This window comes from Alligator sinensis, unplaced genomic scaffold, assembly GCF_000455745.1.
Source record: "Alligator sinensis unplaced genomic scaffold, ASM45574v1 scaffold1103_1, whole genome shotgun sequence".
NCBI classification, from domain to species: Eukaryota; Metazoa; Chordata; order Crocodylia; family Alligatoridae; genus Alligator; species Alligator sinensis.
The window spans coordinates 69,670-87,608 of NW_005843457.1; the positions used below are offsets into that span (position 1 = coordinate 69,670).

Below are 17,939 nucleotides of genomic sequence, written 5' to 3' on the forward strand. Positions count from 1 at the left end.
CAAAATGTGTGGCCCGCCAAGCCATTCTATCTGGCCCGCAGGGCCCCTAAAAAATGTAGAAAATTAATATTCATCTGCCCCTGGCTGCCTGCCATGCAGCCCTCGATGGCTTGCCAAAACTCAGTAAGCGGCCCTCCACCCAAAATAATTGCCTGCTACAGAGGTACATGTTTTCAACACACCCAAAAGTCAACATAATAATATGTTTTCATCTTAATTTACTTAAGGTTATTAAATTATTCAAAACTGTAAAATCAGTTTAAATCCTTTGAGACCTTGGTAGTTTTAATATTCTTCCCAGAGCTATTTTTACTTCTTTATTCTTCAGGCTGTAGATGATAGGGTTTAACATGGGGGTTAAGATACTGTACTGAATAGAAAAAACTTGATCTAGGACCAGTGAAGATACATAGCTGGATTTCATGTACTGGACAAAGGCTGTTACATACAGTAAAGACACCACAATGAGGTGGGAGCTGCAGGTAGAGAAGGCTTTCCTTCTTCCCTCCGCAGAATGTATCCTCAGGATGGTGGAGACGATATGGATGTAAGAAACCAGCATGAGAAGGAACGTGCTTAACCCAATGACCACAACCGAAGAAATCATAATTATTTTGTTGGAAAATGCCTCTGTGCAGGACAGGGTTAGTAGTGGGGGAAGCTCACAGCTAAAATGCCCAATTTTATTGGGCCCACAGAAGTGCAGCTTTAGTACAGGAATTGTATTTACCAATGAATCCATAAGCCCCATTGTCCAGGAAAAACTCACTAGCTGCCTGCACACTCTTTTGTTCATAGTTCTCACATAATGCAGCGGGTTACATATGGCAGCATAACGGTCATATGCCATTACTGAGAGCATGAATGTTTCACAACTAGCTGAGAGAAAGATGAAGAATGTCTGGGTAAAGCAAGCATTGACAGAAATAGTTTTATGCTTTCTTAGAAAGTTCACCAGCATCTTAGGGACAATGGCTGAGGAATAGCAGATATCAACAAAGGATAGGTGAAACAGGAAGAAATACATGGGGGTATGAAGGTGAGTATCAGCCCTTATCACCACCATGATGACTGCATTCCCTGCTAGGGTGATCAGGTATATCACCAAAAAAACACAGAACAGTAAAATTTGGAGTTGTGGGTCACAAGAAAGTCCTGAGAGAATAAACTCAGTCACAGTGGTTTGGTTTTCCATTTCCAGATAGTGACCTGTAAGAAAATAAATTATTATCATGACAGTCAAAGGAATTTCCAGTGGATGGAAATAAATTCAGATAGAAAGATGGATGTGGTGATATTTTTCAAGGTTACACAAAGTGTTTGAATTTTCTAGCTGACTGAGAATCAGATGTCCAGCTCACCAGAAATCTCACTTTTAGATATATGGTTTTAGTCCAAGTAAAAACAAAATCTCCCTGATTTTTTCCAATCTCAATATGCTGCCCTGGTGTCCAAAACATGGAGGATTCATCCCAGTTTCTACAGGTTTATCCTTTTCATGATAAAGACCAGGATCCATAAGAGACCTGGCTTGAGTTCTGGCCAGAGCTGCACAGACTTCCAGGCTTTCTGCTGTGAAGGGCCAAACTTCAGTTTGAGCTAGGCCTGCTACTACTTTCAGGATTCTGGTTTTACAACAGGATATATAGACTTTCCAATGTGACTAATTTAGAATTGATGATGCTAGGATCCCTGGGTCCCTGGCTCAAGAGCAGATCAATGGCAGGAGCCATCCTCCATTCAGTGCTTGTAGGAAAGCCCACTCAATGCAAAGTCACTGAACAAGAGACTCAGGTTGTCCAGTGCCTCCTGGCCCAGAAGAAGTCTGTCTGCACAAAGAAGGCTGGAATATCCATTTCTCAGCATGAGGTCAGTTCATTAGACATATAAGCTTGGATTCACTGGAGAAAGACCTTTGATTGAGTAAAAAATTGTCAAGTCCAAAGTGATCTGCATGAGAAAACGTTGGAATCATATGAATAAGTAATTTCCTATGAAACTATTGGATCAGAAAATTTGCATACAACTCTGTGCCAGTATATTAATCTAGTTCCATGCTCCAAGAAACTGAACATAATTAAGTGAATTGCTTCCATTGCCTTTTGCTATAACTATTTATGTGTCAACACCTTGTCCAAAGAATGGCCACATGTTCTGCATATTGGAAGCTATAAAACAAAAATCTTGTGCGAGACACTATGTATACAATCCACTTGTCTACACTGAATCCCATGTTACCCAGCCCACAGCTAAGAGCGATGGGTAACAGGTGGAGAAATATTATGGAATGCCAAGACACTAAATTGAAAATTATCTTGCCTAATTAGTATGGTTGCTTTTGATTAGATGGCTTCCTAAATATGCCTTAGTGAATGTCTGTGTCTCTTATCTGTCAAAGGCTGTTCACAATGGGCCATGTTCACCACTGTTACTGCAGCTCGACAGCAATACTACTAAAAAAAAAAGTAGTAATACTACTAAAAAATACTACTGCTGTTGTGGTTCAGTGGTGGACTCCTTTCCCGCCATGTAAGAAATCTGGGTTTGATACCTGTATGTGCATAGAGCTACAACCATTGAGGCACCCAATGTCTGGCCTGAGTCTGGTCTTTGGATTCTGTCTCAATGGTCTAAAAGAGGGAAGGAAATTTTGGGCAGCCTCTACTCCTCTATACTCCTGCCTAGGTGTGTGTGTCAAAGGTCCTGAGGACTGCAGCAGGACAGTAAGGGGCGCTCCTGTGCTGAGCTGCCCACCTCACTGCACCTGGCCAAAAGCCAAGCTCTGAGTGACTCACATCTGACCAACCCCCCCTCCTGGAGCACACCCACAAGCCTGGGATACCGCTGCCACCACCCAGACTCAGGTCTTTGTCTGGGCCCTGTGCCGCCCAGGATACACAGGCCCTGTAGACCTTGGGATTCTGGGGTGCTTCTATAGCCTGAAGCATTCACCAGCAGCCTCCCATGCGGGAGGAAAGTTAAATAGCTGAGGCCACCTTAGCCGATTCCTTCCCTCTTAAGCACACACAGTGAGGCTTGCTAAAACAGATAGATTTATTGATCAAAGAGGGATAGGATGGGGAAGGAATACCAATAGCAAAATATAGAAAGAAAACCAAACTTAAGCAAATCTAGGTGGCTTGTTGGCCTTTTGAAACGCGACTAGAGTACGTACATTGAACTGAGCTTCTAGTTAGGTTTCTGGTAAGTTACTCACTTCCACATCCTGAGTATGAGAGAGAGAGCTGTGGAGGCCCACGCTTCTGTGTGTGTGTTTTAAAATGTCTGCCCCCTTCTTTCTGGAGAGACCCTCTTAAATAGCCCTCCTGACCTCACCAGCTGGACCCAGTCAGGGACAGGTGTTATTTGATGCTGGCCAATCAATTTGAAAAACATTACAGTTACCTACTGGAGTGACATGGGCTGAAGCCCCTGCCCCCATGTGGTGTGGACATGTATGCAGCAACCTGGTTGACAGACATGTGAAAAGGCAAAGAAAGAGGAAGGGGGAAAAAAAACTTATGAAAAAAGGCGGGAAGGGGATTCCTTCACAAGGACATAAGCCAGGATCCAGCAGAATCAACACTTGCATACTACTGAAAGTAGTTTAATAGCATCATCTCAGCATGAAAGTGGCCTAAGACAGCAGTGTCCAAAGCCCTGTATATTAGAGGCATGCACGTTTCAACACAAAACAATATACACTTTTTCACTAGTTTCCTTCACCGTATGTTAAAAATCTTAGATCTGAACATTTATAACTGTTGTCTTTTTCTGGAAAACTTACAAGCTAAGATTTTTCAAGATGTTTCTAATGCTCTAGTCCATCTTACTTTTTGGGAAGTCTACTTGTCAGGTTTGACCTAGAAACCACTACACATAGCCCAAGCAAAAGTCTCTGTTATGTAACTAATGCCCATCTGCAATGATAAGGAGGAGACAGTCTTAGATAAAGGAGGCTTGAAAACAAAAGCAGAATCAGAGGACTAGGGCAAAGAGCTGATTTAAATATTAAGATTCACACCCCTAGGTGGGGAGAAAGTATGCTAATGAAACATACATGTATGGAAATGAGATACATAGCTAAAACACAGGTATAGAGACATGCTCAGTAAAGAACTCCTTGCGTCACTCCCTTATAACCAATTAGCAAACAAGAATGCTTATGAAGGTCCAATACTCCTGTATAAAAGATGCTTAGAATTAAGAATCTGTGTGCTTGTTACGTGAAATTATTCCGCTTGCACCTTGTATTGCTAGCAATAAATCTTTATACTTTCACCCCTGGTATCTTTATTGGCTTTTGCATACCGGGCACGATCCCAGACTTGAGCTGGGGCTCAACATACTCAAGACACTTTAAAGCAGTGGTGCTCAACTGTCTGGCCCTGCAAGCCAGAGGGGTGATAGGGGGGCAAGTCCACAGGCTGGAACCCACAAGCAGGGTTGGTCCATAGGCCAGATCCAGAATGAGAACAGTACACGGGGTCAGTCTACAAGTGGGATGCAGGACCCTGTCTCAGCCCTGAAAGATAAATTGAGCCCTGGAGCAAACCTACATGCTGACCGGGCCCTGTGTGCTGGCATGATCCAGAGCATGGGGCCATATCATTTGGCTCACAGTGTTCCCACAGGGCCAGAAATTTGGCAACAGGGGAATGATGGTGGCATCAATTGTTGAGCCTCTGGAAGCCACAGCAATAAGTGCTGAAATTTCTCCCCCACAGCCAAATTTTCAGCTCCAATGGCAGGCTCAGTTTGGCCCATGGGTTGGAGGTTGGGCACTGCTGCTTTGAAGGATCCTGATTTTCCAATATTGCTGAGGGGGCACTTTATTTTTTTTTTAAATCTTATTTTAGTCTTTTATTCAGAGCTGAAAACCAAGAGTCACTTAAAACCTTGATCATCAGCAATACAGGTTCTTCCAATCCTGACATGTATTTAACCCCTTTGCCTTACTTTGCCCTTAATTAAATCTGGGTAACCTACTGACTTCTTGATGCAAATTATTATAAAATTGACTACTTTATCTAGAAAAGGAGGAAGAATCAATTTCCATCTCCCTTAATTTTGTTGACTTTTCCTCCTTCCTTTTTTTAAGCCTTAGCAGATGTGATTCTTTATGGACTGAGAAAAAGGGATGGTTGAAAAGTAAATGTTGTTTCATGTGAACATATTTCACAACACAACAGCACTGGAAAGCCCTGATAACTGAACTGGATCTACACAGGCACGTCCTATAAACATCTAAAGGTATGCTGAATTGCAGGGACATAGTTACATGGATTGTGGTGTAGGATCAGGACCAGACCTATTTCAAACCAAATGATTTACTTTGGTCACTTAACTTGAAAAAATGATGATTTACCACATGTTTATTGCATTCTCAAGACAAATTATTCATTCAATCAACCATGCATTCTTCCTTCCTTTTTTTTCCATTCAAAATGTCTTATCATATCTTAATTTGGCATGTACATTCTTCAGCTCATTCCCAGTAATTTGGAAAAATGTCATGTTAATTGTATTACAAATACCATGAAGAGAGCTATTAGGTGGGCATTTTTCAAGAGGAACAAGAGCATCACGATATACCTTCAGTGAGCCATCAGTAGGTTTGTCTGCTTTCCTGCTACTCACCTCTCATTGTAATCTTCCTTTTTTCTTTCCCTCCTACTAATAAAGAACATAATAATACATACTAGTCTTGACCCTGTATTTTAAATCCTTAACTTTTAAGCCTTTGGTTTTTGCCTACAATTAGGCAATGAAGTCATTTAATAAGGGACTCAGCACTTGCTTTAAGCACATGGCAGCCAATAGTTCCAAATGATCATAAAGGAAAGGGAAGATGCTGACAACCTCAGAGAAGCAGACTCTGTAAATGGATTTTGTATGGAAACTTTTTTTTCCTTAAAATTGTCCAAATTCTCAGTGCAAAACTAAAACTGAATAAACACATACATCATAGATTCATAGATTGTAGAGTCGGAAGGGACTACAATGGATCATCGTGTCTGACCCCCTGCCCCTGGCAGGAAAGAGGGCCGAGGTCAGACGACCCCAGCCAGGTGATTGTCAAGCCTCCTCTTGAAGACCTCCAAGTTAGGTGACAGCACCACCTCTCTTGGCAGCCCATTCCAGATCCTGGCCACCCTTACTGTGAAAAATTTCTTCCAAATATCAAACCTAAATCCACTCTCAACTAGTTTACACCCGTTATTCCTAGTCACCCCCTGAGGCGCCTTAGTAAACAGCACGTCACCTATTACCCGTTGACCTCCCCTAATAAATTTATAGGCAGCCACAAGATCTCCCCTCAGCCGTCTCTTGTGAAGGCTGAAGAGATTCAGCTCTCTCAACCTCCCCCTGTAGGGTCTATCACAAAGGCTACTAATCATGCGAGTGGCCTCCTCTGGACCCTGTCCAGATTCCCCGCGTCCCTCTTGAAGTGCGGCGCCCAAAACTGGACACAGTACTCCACCTGCGGCCTGACCAGTGTCACATAGAGGGAGAGCAGCACCTCCTTTGATCTATTAGTCATGCACCCGCTAATGCACGACAAGGTGGGATTGGCCTTGTTGATGGCCTCGTTACACTGCCGGCTCATGTTCATCTTGGAGTCAATTATGACTCCAAGATCCCTCTCTGCCTCCGAGCTGCTGAGAAGGACACTCCCCAACCTAAAGGTGTGCTGGGGGTTCCTTCTTCCCAGGTGGAGTACCTTACATTTATCTTTATTAAATTGCATGGAAAATGCTTGCATCGTTTCTATGTTGTCTAACACAGACAACCCCATAAAAACCTACAAAAATACTGAGAGTTGTTTTCAAAACCAGACTATTGTTAGGTTTTTATGCGGCTTTTTATCCTATCTAAAATCACAGACAATTGAAAGGAAATAAAACACAGCAGAAAATGAAAAGAGCAGCAAAATCTCCAAAATTGCAAATCATTCCAAGAAAAACAAATGGCATCTTTAACCAGCCCTGACTATGCTTACTAGTGAAAGCATTGGCCAAAGTCACAACTATTCGAAATCCATTCTTTCAAGGTCCCCGACAACAGAGAATTTGGGGGAATAAGGACCAAGTTCCAGTGACATTCAACCAAGAGCCCAATCCCTAACCCTTCTGTGGATGCTTTGGCCCTCTGCAAAATAGAGCACAAAGATTAGGAGGTCAGAGAGCAAAAAGGAGAACATGACTCACCTGGGAAGAGGGAATCTTTGATTCTGGTCCCTACCCCAACGAATGTCTTTGTATTCTATGTTAAATGTCCTTGGGTGAAAAACAAAAAGAAAAGAGAAATAGACCTGAAAGTGAGGACTAAAGTGGAGCAGACACCCACAAGATGAATACCCTGAACAGTAGCCAACAGGTTCCTGACTTTGCTGGTCTGAACACTCTCTGTGGAGGTGTGCATTTTTGCTCCTTCAAGCTGAGGAGGGAATTGCATCGGTACCCTACGTCCTAGGTAAATGTTCTAACAACTGAGCTATTGATTAAAATAAGTGACACAACCTCCACCTCTGGACATGTTTAAAAAGATGGAAGGCACCATCACTCATTGTGAGAAAAAAAATTGTGTGCATGTGTGTGTGTGGGAGAGAGGGAGGGTGCAAGACCAGACTTGAACAACCACCGGCTTTTGTTCCTCGGGAGCCTTAAGTTGAAGATCACAATTTGCGAATCCTTGCATGGGTTAGGCATGATATATATGCAGAGATGCTTGTCACTGTCATAGCTGGGGTTGTCAGGGCCAGCACACCAGACAATTTTTGGCACTTGGGAAACTTTAAGCTATAACAGGGGACATGCCCAAAAGGGCTTTGGCATTTCCAGGGTTAGGTTCCCGCTCAGCATAGCATCTCAGAGTTACAAGTTAGATGTAGACACCTACATTTTGCCAAAGTCCCCATTTTGGTACTTAAGCTCTTTTTAGGTCTGGCCCAAAGAAAAGAAGACTGGAAAGGCCTCCGAGGGATCAAGCGCAGCCTCATGGTGGTGGCCAATTGCATTATATATTTTCTTTCTGAAAGTGGTCAGGCTCAGTCTTCAGTTGTGTTAGGCTATGTTGCTTCCCATTAAACTTCTTGGAAATCTGTACCAGGACTTCAAAACTGGAATGGTTAAAATCTTGTTCAAATGCTCAGCCATATTTAGGGCCAATTTAAATACATTTATTTTCATGTGCTGACATTATTGTTTAATTTAAATCCCTCTTTACCTTCCTTTGATTTGTACCACCCTTGATTGACTCAAAGAGAATAATTCTTTCTCTTTCTCGGCCTTTTTTCCCCAAGCTAAACAAAGTAACCTCAGACAGATCATATGCTCAGCTTAGCAGAACTTCCTTGTATGTGTGAGTTTTCTATTTTTTTCCCTTAATGATTGGTAACCAGAACTGTACATATTATTCTACCCGAGTCTTTTCAATACATTAGGCTACATTTTCTTTGAATACTTGAAATATCTCTTTTTAAATAATACACACATATATACTTCCACCATTCACACATAGAACCCTACCCAGCACATTAAAGAATAAAACAATAATCCACTCACCACACATCTGTAAAAAAAAAGGGGGATTATTTTTTTTGTCCCCGGCACAGACAGAGAGATGGACAGGACTCCTTGTTCTTACTGGAGTTCGGCACTGCCTAACTTGAAGAGCGACGTACTGGTGTTAAGATAAGAGAGCTATTAGGTGGGCATTTTTCAAGAGGAACAAGAGCATCCTGATATATTTTCAGTGAGCCATCAGTAGGTTTGTCTGCTTTCCTACTACTCACCTCTCATTGTAGTCTTCCTTGTTTCTTTCCCTCTTACTAATAAAGAACATAATCATACATGCTAGTCTTGACCCTGAAAAAAGGTCTTTCCGGGTGTTGGAAATGCAATATAAATACCTGCCCTGATTGCCCCTCCCCTTTTAGAAACAAAGAATCGACATCCTTCTTTGTTCGGAATATTTACTGGACGACTAAATATTTTTCAACTACCTTGGGGATAAGGAGCGCTTGCATAACAAGCTGCCAGTGCTTGCTAAATAATAATTAATGAATCAAGGTAGATCTTGATTTGCTCTGTGAATATGCAGCATTATAACTAGGTGATACTATGTGATATCTTTTAATGCATAGGTATGTGTGTATCTATATGTTTTGATGCCTTTTGCTCTTTTGATTTTGTTTCAGCAGAAGGGAATATGTCCTGTTCAGTGTATGTGTGTGTGCATGTGCAGACACACATACACTGAACACAAGTGCAGAAATACGTCCCTGCTGTCCCTGAAATGACTCCATTCAGTGTGTGCATTTGTCCTAGCTACATGTGTGGGGGTAATGGAAAACAGAACTTGCTCTGTGATGAATTGAGAAAAGTTGGCTTTATCCTGACCTTTGCCAGGCAGTTCAAATCCTCTGGGCTGGGATTCAATAGTTATCCCAAGCTGAAGGATGGCTAGTGAAGGCCATACTTAATGTAGTGTTGCAGGTTACTCTCAGGGCTGTCCACAGTCCCTGGGCTGCACCAGCACAGTGTTCAGGCCACAACTGTGTTGCTTGAGTGCAGGGGCTGGCAGCTCTGTAAGCTGTGAGCTGAAATAACCTGGCACCTCTCTGGTGCAGATTGGTTGGCTTTGTCAATCTTTCAACAGTGGTGAGAGGATATTGATGCTGCCTGTGCCCATGCCATGGCCTGATACTGCCACCACTTCTCACAGGCCCCCTGCTCCCTTTCCACTTGCTGGCTGGGGTGAGAGTGCAGCTGTTCTCATGCTGGAGCTAAAGGAAAGGGGAGCAGGGAGAAGTGGTGGCACAGGAAGGCTGGTAGGGCTCTGCAAAACAGCACCGTTCCACTCCAACTTCTGTTTCGATGGAACAGTATTTAGGAGGTAGGTGCAGAGGTTTCTGGGAAACTGCACCTCAAGCTGCTGACAAGCAAAACTCGTGGCATGTGTGACTATGTGTGTGTGTTAAGGTGCGCCCTCACTGATGCTGGGGCCTCTACATGACATGGTAGTGTGCCCCAATGAGGCAATGAGTTTCTGTGCCTATTACCTAGGAGGCTGATGAAGTGAAGTTTATAGGCCCGGCTCTGCACCTATCTCCTTGAAAGCTGGCAGGCTCCAAGGCCTCAGTAGGGCCTAGCACGCCTGTAGTTTTCACCCTGCTGTGCCTTAACACACAGACAGTGTCACCTATGTCACGAGTTTTGCTTGTCAGCAGCCTAAGGTACAGTTTCCCAGAAACCCCTCTACCTATCTCCTTGAAATTTGGCAGGCTTTGTGGCCTCATCACAATCTACCATCTCTGAAGTTTTCACCCCCCTGTGTCTTCACATTTACAAGTGACGTGAGTTTTGCTTTCAAGACTTTGCAGTGCAGTTTCCCTGAAACCCCTCCTTGAAACTTGGCAAACTTCATGTCCTCAGAAAGGGCTACCATCTGTGCACATTTCATCTGAATCAGGCAAGAAATGACAAAGTTATAGGCAATTTCATGCTTCCCTATTATCACCTATGGGTAAAACATCGGAACAGCGTTGAAACAGTGAAACAGTTTTGACGAAACGAAACAGAACAGTGGTTCTGAAGCAAAATGAAACATGAAATGAAACACTGTCCTGTCGAAATGTCGAAACAGAATGGTGCCGTTTTGCACAGCCCTAGCAGGTAGTACTCAAAGGAGCTAGATAAGGGCAAGAGGAGGAGGGTCCATGACTTCCAGGGAAGAAAGGACTGTGAAAAGAACAGAGACTGGAGAAATCTCTGCTCGGAGCTGAACACCTTATTGGGGTACTCAGGCAATAGACAGAGGCCTCAGGAGCAGGGTGAGAGCCCAAGGTTGGGTCATGCCCTGAGGGTCATTTGAGTGAGGACAATGTGGTTTGTGTTAAAGCAATGGCTCATTTGGGAGGGAGGGGGGTGGGGGGGATGTTGTACAGCTCTTTGAACTTAACAGCATACTTTTGGGGGTCTAACATCAGAGTACCCGGTGTAGGGTGCATTGGGTTGAGATGTGACCCTGCCATTTTTTTTTGTTCTATAACTCATGATTTGAACTGGGAGTAGAAGGGAGAGGAAGGATCCAGCATTGCCCAGAGCAGAGGATAGCCAGTGTCCAGAGTGGGGAAGATAGTGTCCAGTGCAGGGCAGAGATAGATCCCAAAAAAAGATAGACACATGGAGGCCAAGGGCCCCAGAGGGCAAGATCAGGCTGAGGCCCAAATTCAGGAAGAACAAGGTAAGGGCTGGTGCCCAATAACTAAGGTCCAGTGCAGTGGGCCTTAGCAAAAGGGGCCAGTGAGAGCGGAGTGGTGAGTGCCGAGGAGGCTGAGCCCCAACAAAAGAAAGTAACCAGACAGTGCCACCCGTTAAGTATGGGATTGGCCATAGAGGTGATGAACACAGCTCTTCAGAAATTTAGTACTGAGAAATATTAAGAGAAAGAGATAGAATCTAGGCACTAGACAAAAAGTTCCCTGGGGCTCCTGGGCAGTCTCCCAACATCTATTCCTCCAAAAGTAACATCAAAGGTGTGGTAGGTGAGAGAACAAGAGGCTACCTGGGACCAAGCAAGCAGGAGTCTGATGAATGTTAGGAGGTTTTACTATGCATCTTGCTCTCATCCTGCTACAGATGGCTTCCACCTATTCTAGTTTGTGCTACGTATCTGTCATCTGGCTCTTTTGCAAAAATTGCAGAATGATAGGATATACAATATGGTTCCTCAAGGACCTCAGGAATCAAGTGCTTACAATCAACTATAAGTCAACAGAACTTCATCCCCTAAAGTTCTGGGTCCCTCAGGGTGGATGGACTTGTTACTTTGCTGTGAGATTAATATATTTTGCAGTCTATACTTGACCATTTTCACTAGTAGAGGTGTTTGGTGTACTTATGTATGTTGAATTAATTATTAATTCAACTGCCATCGAAATAAGCTAAAATTAAAGATAAATTCAGGCTTAACTGAGATGCCTTGACTTGAACTAAACATCTTTTAAAGTCTAGTTAAAACACTAAGGTTGGTTCGTTTCATGTGGTAATTTCTACATTCAGTGGCAGATACAACCCAGGATATTTTAAAAATAAAAAATCATTGCTGTTTGTGTCCTAAAATCATCCAGGTACATGTACTCAGAGCATCCTAATAGCTTGTTTACCAGGCTTCTGTATTTTCAGTAGTATTTATTTAAATAAAAAATATTTAGAAATTCTATTTACAGTTGTATTTCATTTACATCAGTTCAGAACTTGATTTTTTTTGAAAATTCTCCCCAAGGCTGTTTTCACTTCTTTATTCTTCAGACTATAGATGATGGGATTTAACATGGGGGTTACAATGCTGTACTGGATGGAGAAAACTTGATCCAGGATCACTGAAGAAATTGAACTGGGTTTCAAGTACTGAAAAAGCCCTGTTGCATACAATAAAACCACCACAGTGAGGTGGGAGCTACAGGTGGAGAAGGCTTTATGTCTACTCTCTGCAGAGTGTATCCTCAAGATGGTGGAGATGATTTGGATGTAGGAAACCAACATGAGGAGGAAATTGCCAAAACCAACGACCACAGCAGAAGAAAGAAGAGCTATTGTGTTGTTGAATGTCTGAGAGCAGGAAAGTGCTAGTAACGGGGGAAGCTCACAGCTAAAATGCCCAATTTCATTGGGCCCACAGAAGTGCAACTTTAATGCAGGGATTGTATTTACCAGTGAGTCCATAAGACTCATGGTCCAGGAAAAAGCCACTAGCTGCCTGCATACTCTTTTGTTCATAATCCCCACATAATGCAGGGGGTTACATATAGCAGCATAACGGTCGTAAGCCATTACTGAGAGTATGAATACTTCACAAGTACCTGAGAGAATGGTGAAGAACAATTGGGTGAAGCAAGCATTGACAGAAATCGTTTTATGTGTTGCTAGTAAATTCATGAGCAGCTTTGGGACAATTGCTGAAGAATAGCAGATATCAGCAAAGGACAAATGAGACAGGAAGAAATACATGGGGGTATGAAGGTGAGAATCAGCTCGTATCACCAGCAGGATGACTGCATTCCCCACTAGGGTGACTGTGTATATTACCAAAAACACAAAGAACAGGAAAATTTGGAGTTGCGGGTCACTGGAAAGTCCCAAGAGAATGAACTCAGTCACAGTGGTTTGGTTTTCCATTCCTAGGCGGTGACCTGTAGGAAGAGCAAAAATGTTGGAATTAATGACAGTGAAAGGAATTCCCATAAGACAGAAATAAGTATAGACAGGTGGGACTACATGGACTACATGAATTTCTCAAAGCCAGCTGATGGGTTTGAATCTCCCAAATGACTGAGAAGCAGATTTCCACCTCACAGGAAATTTCACTTTTTAGACATTTTGTTTCCCTGGAAGTCAGAATATTTTAACCCCAGATTTCCAATCCCAGCATGCTGCCCAAAAGCCAAAGAACCATGGTGCTTCATCTCAGTTTTCCAGGATCCAGGATCCAGGGAACCTAGGAGCTCTAAGAGATGTTGATGTTGCTCTGGCCATGATTCCCCAAATCATGTAGGCCTTCTGTCTCCGAGGAGAGAGCTAAGCTTTATTTCAAGCCAGACCCATCAGGACTTTGAGGTGTATGGCTTTATAGCAACAAACATGCAAGACCTATCCTGATGCCGATCAATAATTGAGGACCTGGAATCTCTGGGTACCTGGACCACAGGCAATTTATCTGCAGGCACTTTCTTCAAGTCAAAGTTTGTGGGTGGACAGTTTTTGGAGAAGGACACAGGTCTGCTAATGCCTCCTGGCCCACAGGAAAGCTTTCTATCCTAGGGCAAGGAAGCATGGAAACATCTATTTTCCCACACAAGGTCACTGTACCAAACATATCCATTAGAAACTTACCTTGGATTCAGCAAAAAAGAATTAAACCTGTGATGCGTTGAGCTGCAATGAATAAGGGTTTTGCTGTGGAGCTATTTTACCAGAAAAATGGCAGCCAACTCTGTGCTAGTTTCATAGATTCATAGATTCATAGATGCTAAGATTGGAAGGGACCTCAACAGCTGATTGATCATGTATTCAGTTTCACACCTCAAGTAACTCAACACAATGGAGCAAATTGGTGGCATTTTTCTATTTGCTGCAACTAAACAGATGTCAAGAGCTTGTCCCATGATTTTTCAAGTATTCAACCTCTTGCAAGCCATCAAAAAAGAAATAGTTTGGAGACATTGCCTATATAACCATTCCATAAAAACAGTTCCATAGTATCTACCGCAAAACCATTGCGAGGGGTTGCAGAAGTGAAAGAAATTATGGAAGAAGCTAAATTGAAAATCATCTCCCAAGTGGTGTGGCTATACTTAGTTAGATTACTTCCTAAACATGCCAGAATCAATGTCAAAGTCTTTTCTCTTTTAGTGGATGGTATATGTAGGTCTGGCTCAATATTTCATTACTGCAGCTTTACAGCAGTACAACTACCAGGATTTCAGTGGCAGTCTTCCAGCACAAAAGCGGTGTTAAACAAGAGGTGCATGAAGGGTTGTGTATCACAGGTCAGCAATTTTCAACCTCTATACTGTTTTTGACTGTTTTTCCTCCCCTAATATTAAACACTGAGACATGAACATCTATAGTTGTTCTCTCTTTCTGGAAGGATATTGTAGGACAAGATATTTGAAATAGATCCATGTCAGAAACCTCCAACTCTCTAATTTACAGAATCGACTAAGCCAGTAGATTTTGATTTTTAGAAAGCTGTACACTGAAAATTTTGAGGCACCCAAAATCCTGACCATGAGCAATACGGGTTTTTCAGACCCAGTTGTAGAATCTATAATATCCAATTGCTGGTGTGTTTTGCTCTCAGTAAAATTCATGTATTCCAGGGCCTTCAAAATGGCCTTAGTACAAATGAGCTTGTTGATATAGAAGAGTAGGAAGAGTGAATCTCAAGTGATCCCATTTCTCATGTCTCTCATTTCTTTTTTCTTGTAACCTTAGGAGACCTTGTTCTCAATGACCTAAAGTAACTGGGGTGCTGAAATAGCAAATCTTGTTTTCATGTGAATCCATCTCACAACGAAACAACATTTGAACGCCCAGATCACTGGTTTGGATCTGCCCAGACAGTGCCTTGTACACGTTTGTTGACCTGTAAAATTGCAGGCACCCATGTGTATGGCTTCTGCTGCAGTTTTGGGAGCAATTCTGTTTCTCCACACATTTATTTTTCCCCTGATTTCTCGCTTTGATTGCATACCTGAAAACCATTATTTTTCCAGCTGTGTCATCCCATCCTAAAGGACAGATCCCTAATTAAAACACCCATGCATTCTTACTCATTTCTTAGTCTCACTCCTATTTTCTGACTGCATCTTTCATTATGCCTTAGCTTGCTATATAAATCGTCATCATAGCATCCATGCATTTAGATTAATCTCCGAAGTCCTGCTCATTATAGTATACAACTAGCATTAATGGATTTTCCTTATTAAACAAATACATGCAAATTTTTGCCTGAAGTCGGGCACTGAAGGTTGCCAGCAGAGAACTAAGTAAACAAAGCATATTTTAAAATGTCTTGATTTCTATATGATCTAACACAGACAGTAATAACAAACACACAAAAACACAACGAGATTTCAGTAGCTATGTAGTTTTCACTTGTCGAAAGCCAGACCGTTTTTGAAGGTTTAATTGTGGGTTTGCATCCAATCTAAAATTACAGACAGTTAATACAAAATGAAAGAAAACAGAACATGATAAAAGGTTCAAACCAAAGTATCTCAAAAGTACAAAACTTTCCAGGAAGAATAAATGGCTTTCATTGACCAGGCCTGACTAGCAGTGATTCATTAGCCGTAGATATTTGTCAACGTGTCTGAAATCCACACTTTCAAGTTCCCATGCAACAGAGACTTTTGGGGAGCAAGGACTACAATCTTTGTGGTATTCAAACAAACAGCAACATTTCCATCCCCCTATTGAGTCTTTGGTGCAATGCAGAACAGAACGCAAGGTTAAAAGGACCACAGACAGTCAATGCAAAAGGCTATACAGGCATGATATGGGATTCACGTAGGAGGTTTCTGGTGCATGCTCTGGGAAGTGCTTGTGTTTTCCATGAAATCATCATTGGAAAGAAAAAAAACAGAGCAGCTCTGAATGTTCAGTCAAGAATTGAGGAGACACCACAGCAAAAATAATGCCTTAAATGCCAGGGTATCGCAGAATTTTTTTTTCCGGGCTCCTAGAGAAACAGATTTGGTCGTCTAAGTCTCAGAAATGCCGCATATGTACAGGTGGTCGCTATTTCTGTGGCTTGTATCCCTGTGCACATGGATGGCTACCTATGTACCTACCCAGAAACAATGTCACTCCCCTGCATAAGTGGCATTGTTTTAGACTGAGCTAATCATGGACACAACCAAATCTAGGCATGCAGAGAAGAACGGAGTGCCCCCCTACGCTTCAGTCTTGTATCTTTGGTGATGTGAGTGGTCTCCTGTGGTGTGTCAGTTTGAGTTCCTTCAGGCAGCCAAGGGAAAGGGAATTTAATATTGGTATCCCATGTCCTGGGCAGGTGTGCTACACACTGAGCTACTGAAAAAAGTAAGATGGCACCAATACCCCCTCCAGCCATGTTTTAAAACAAGATTGTGGGCACCACTAGATTTTGTGAGAAACCCAGTCTCTCGTGTGTGTGTGTGTGTGTGTGTGTGTGTTAAACGTAGTCTGAGAGCACCTCATAGACTAGGCTTCTCAGGAATCCTGCACAGAAGAAAACATATTTTTTAATTCTGCCAGGTTTAGGCATAACCTAGGTGGAAAGCTGCACGTAGCCTAGGACTGTCCTGACCTTGCATAGAGACTGAACTCTAGGCACTTGAGAAACCTTACATTCAAACATGACAAAGCTTGAATAGCATCTAGGCAGATCCCAAGTTAGGTGGCAGCTAACAGAGGCTTTCACGATTGCAAGTTTGGATTTAGGCACCTACATTTCACCTTTGTTCTGAATGAGGCACTTACGCTCTTTCGGGGGTCTGGCAATAGGACATAAGTCTGGGAGGAACCCTAGGATCATCAAGGACAGCCCAAAATATTTTGGATGCACCTATTATATATTATCTGTCTAGTGCATAACCTATGCCAATTCATGGACAGTTCATACAGCTAATTGATTAATATCCTCAGACTATCATTTAATTTATACAGCTTTTTCAACCCCTTTTTACCCCTTCTCCCCAATGTACTTTCAGATAGACAATTTTATCTGATATACCTTTTGTACCCTATGCTAGACAAGCCAAAATCTTTCGGGCCATTCCCTTTGTCATCCTGATTGCCCCTCTTTGGAGCTGTTCCAATTTGAATTCTTTTTTTTCCAAGACAGGTAGCCAGAATTGTACAGATTTTTCCACATGAGGTCTTTTCAACACCTTATGTTACATTTTCATTCTAATGACATAAATACACACAAAGACACACACAGATCTAGCTAGCTAGCTAGCTAGCTATCAGATATATCTATCTATCTATCTATATAGATATAGATATAGATACACACACACACTCCTATTGCAACTCTCACCCACTAGATTAAAGAATAAAATAAAAATGCACCCACCAAATATCCATATAGGTCATGTTCATGTGACATCTGTCCCTTAGGGGAGAGAGAAAACAGATTCTGATGCTCTCACTAAACCTCCAGATTTCTTTATTGAAGGAAGAGGACTACTGTTCTTAAAGGGACTGTTTTAAGAGGGCAAATAGTCAAAAGGAGCAGGAGTAACTCATAGGAAATGAAGTGGCTGGTTATTCTGTTTGTCTATCTTCCTACCTCTTCTCCCCTCACTTCCTTTCTCCCTATCTCTCTCTCTCTCTTATAAACATGGGACACAAGAAGACTTGCTACTCTTTACCCTGAAAAAA

At 42.4% G+C, this 17,939-nt stretch overlaps 2 protein-coding genes across 2 annotated transcripts; both read right to left on the minus strand.

Annotated features, from left to right (window-relative positions):
- Positions 1 to 259: 259 nt before the first annotated feature.
- LOC102388575 (olfactory receptor 5A1-like) lies at positions 260 to 1,195 on the minus strand. Its single transcript, XM_014527361.1, has one exon. It carries the CDS (start codon positions 1,193 to 1,195, stop codon positions 260 to 262), a length of 936 nt encoding a protein of 311 aa, XP_014382847.1.
- Positions 1,196 to 12,251: 11,056 nt separating this feature from the next.
- On the minus strand, positions 12,252 to 13,184 carry LOC102388825 (olfactory receptor 8S1-like). The gene has a single exon (XM_014527362.1). It carries the CDS (start codon positions 13,182 to 13,184, stop codon positions 12,252 to 12,254), a length of 933 nt encoding a protein of 310 aa, XP_014382848.1.
- Positions 13,185 to 17,939: the final 4,755 nt, after the last annotated feature.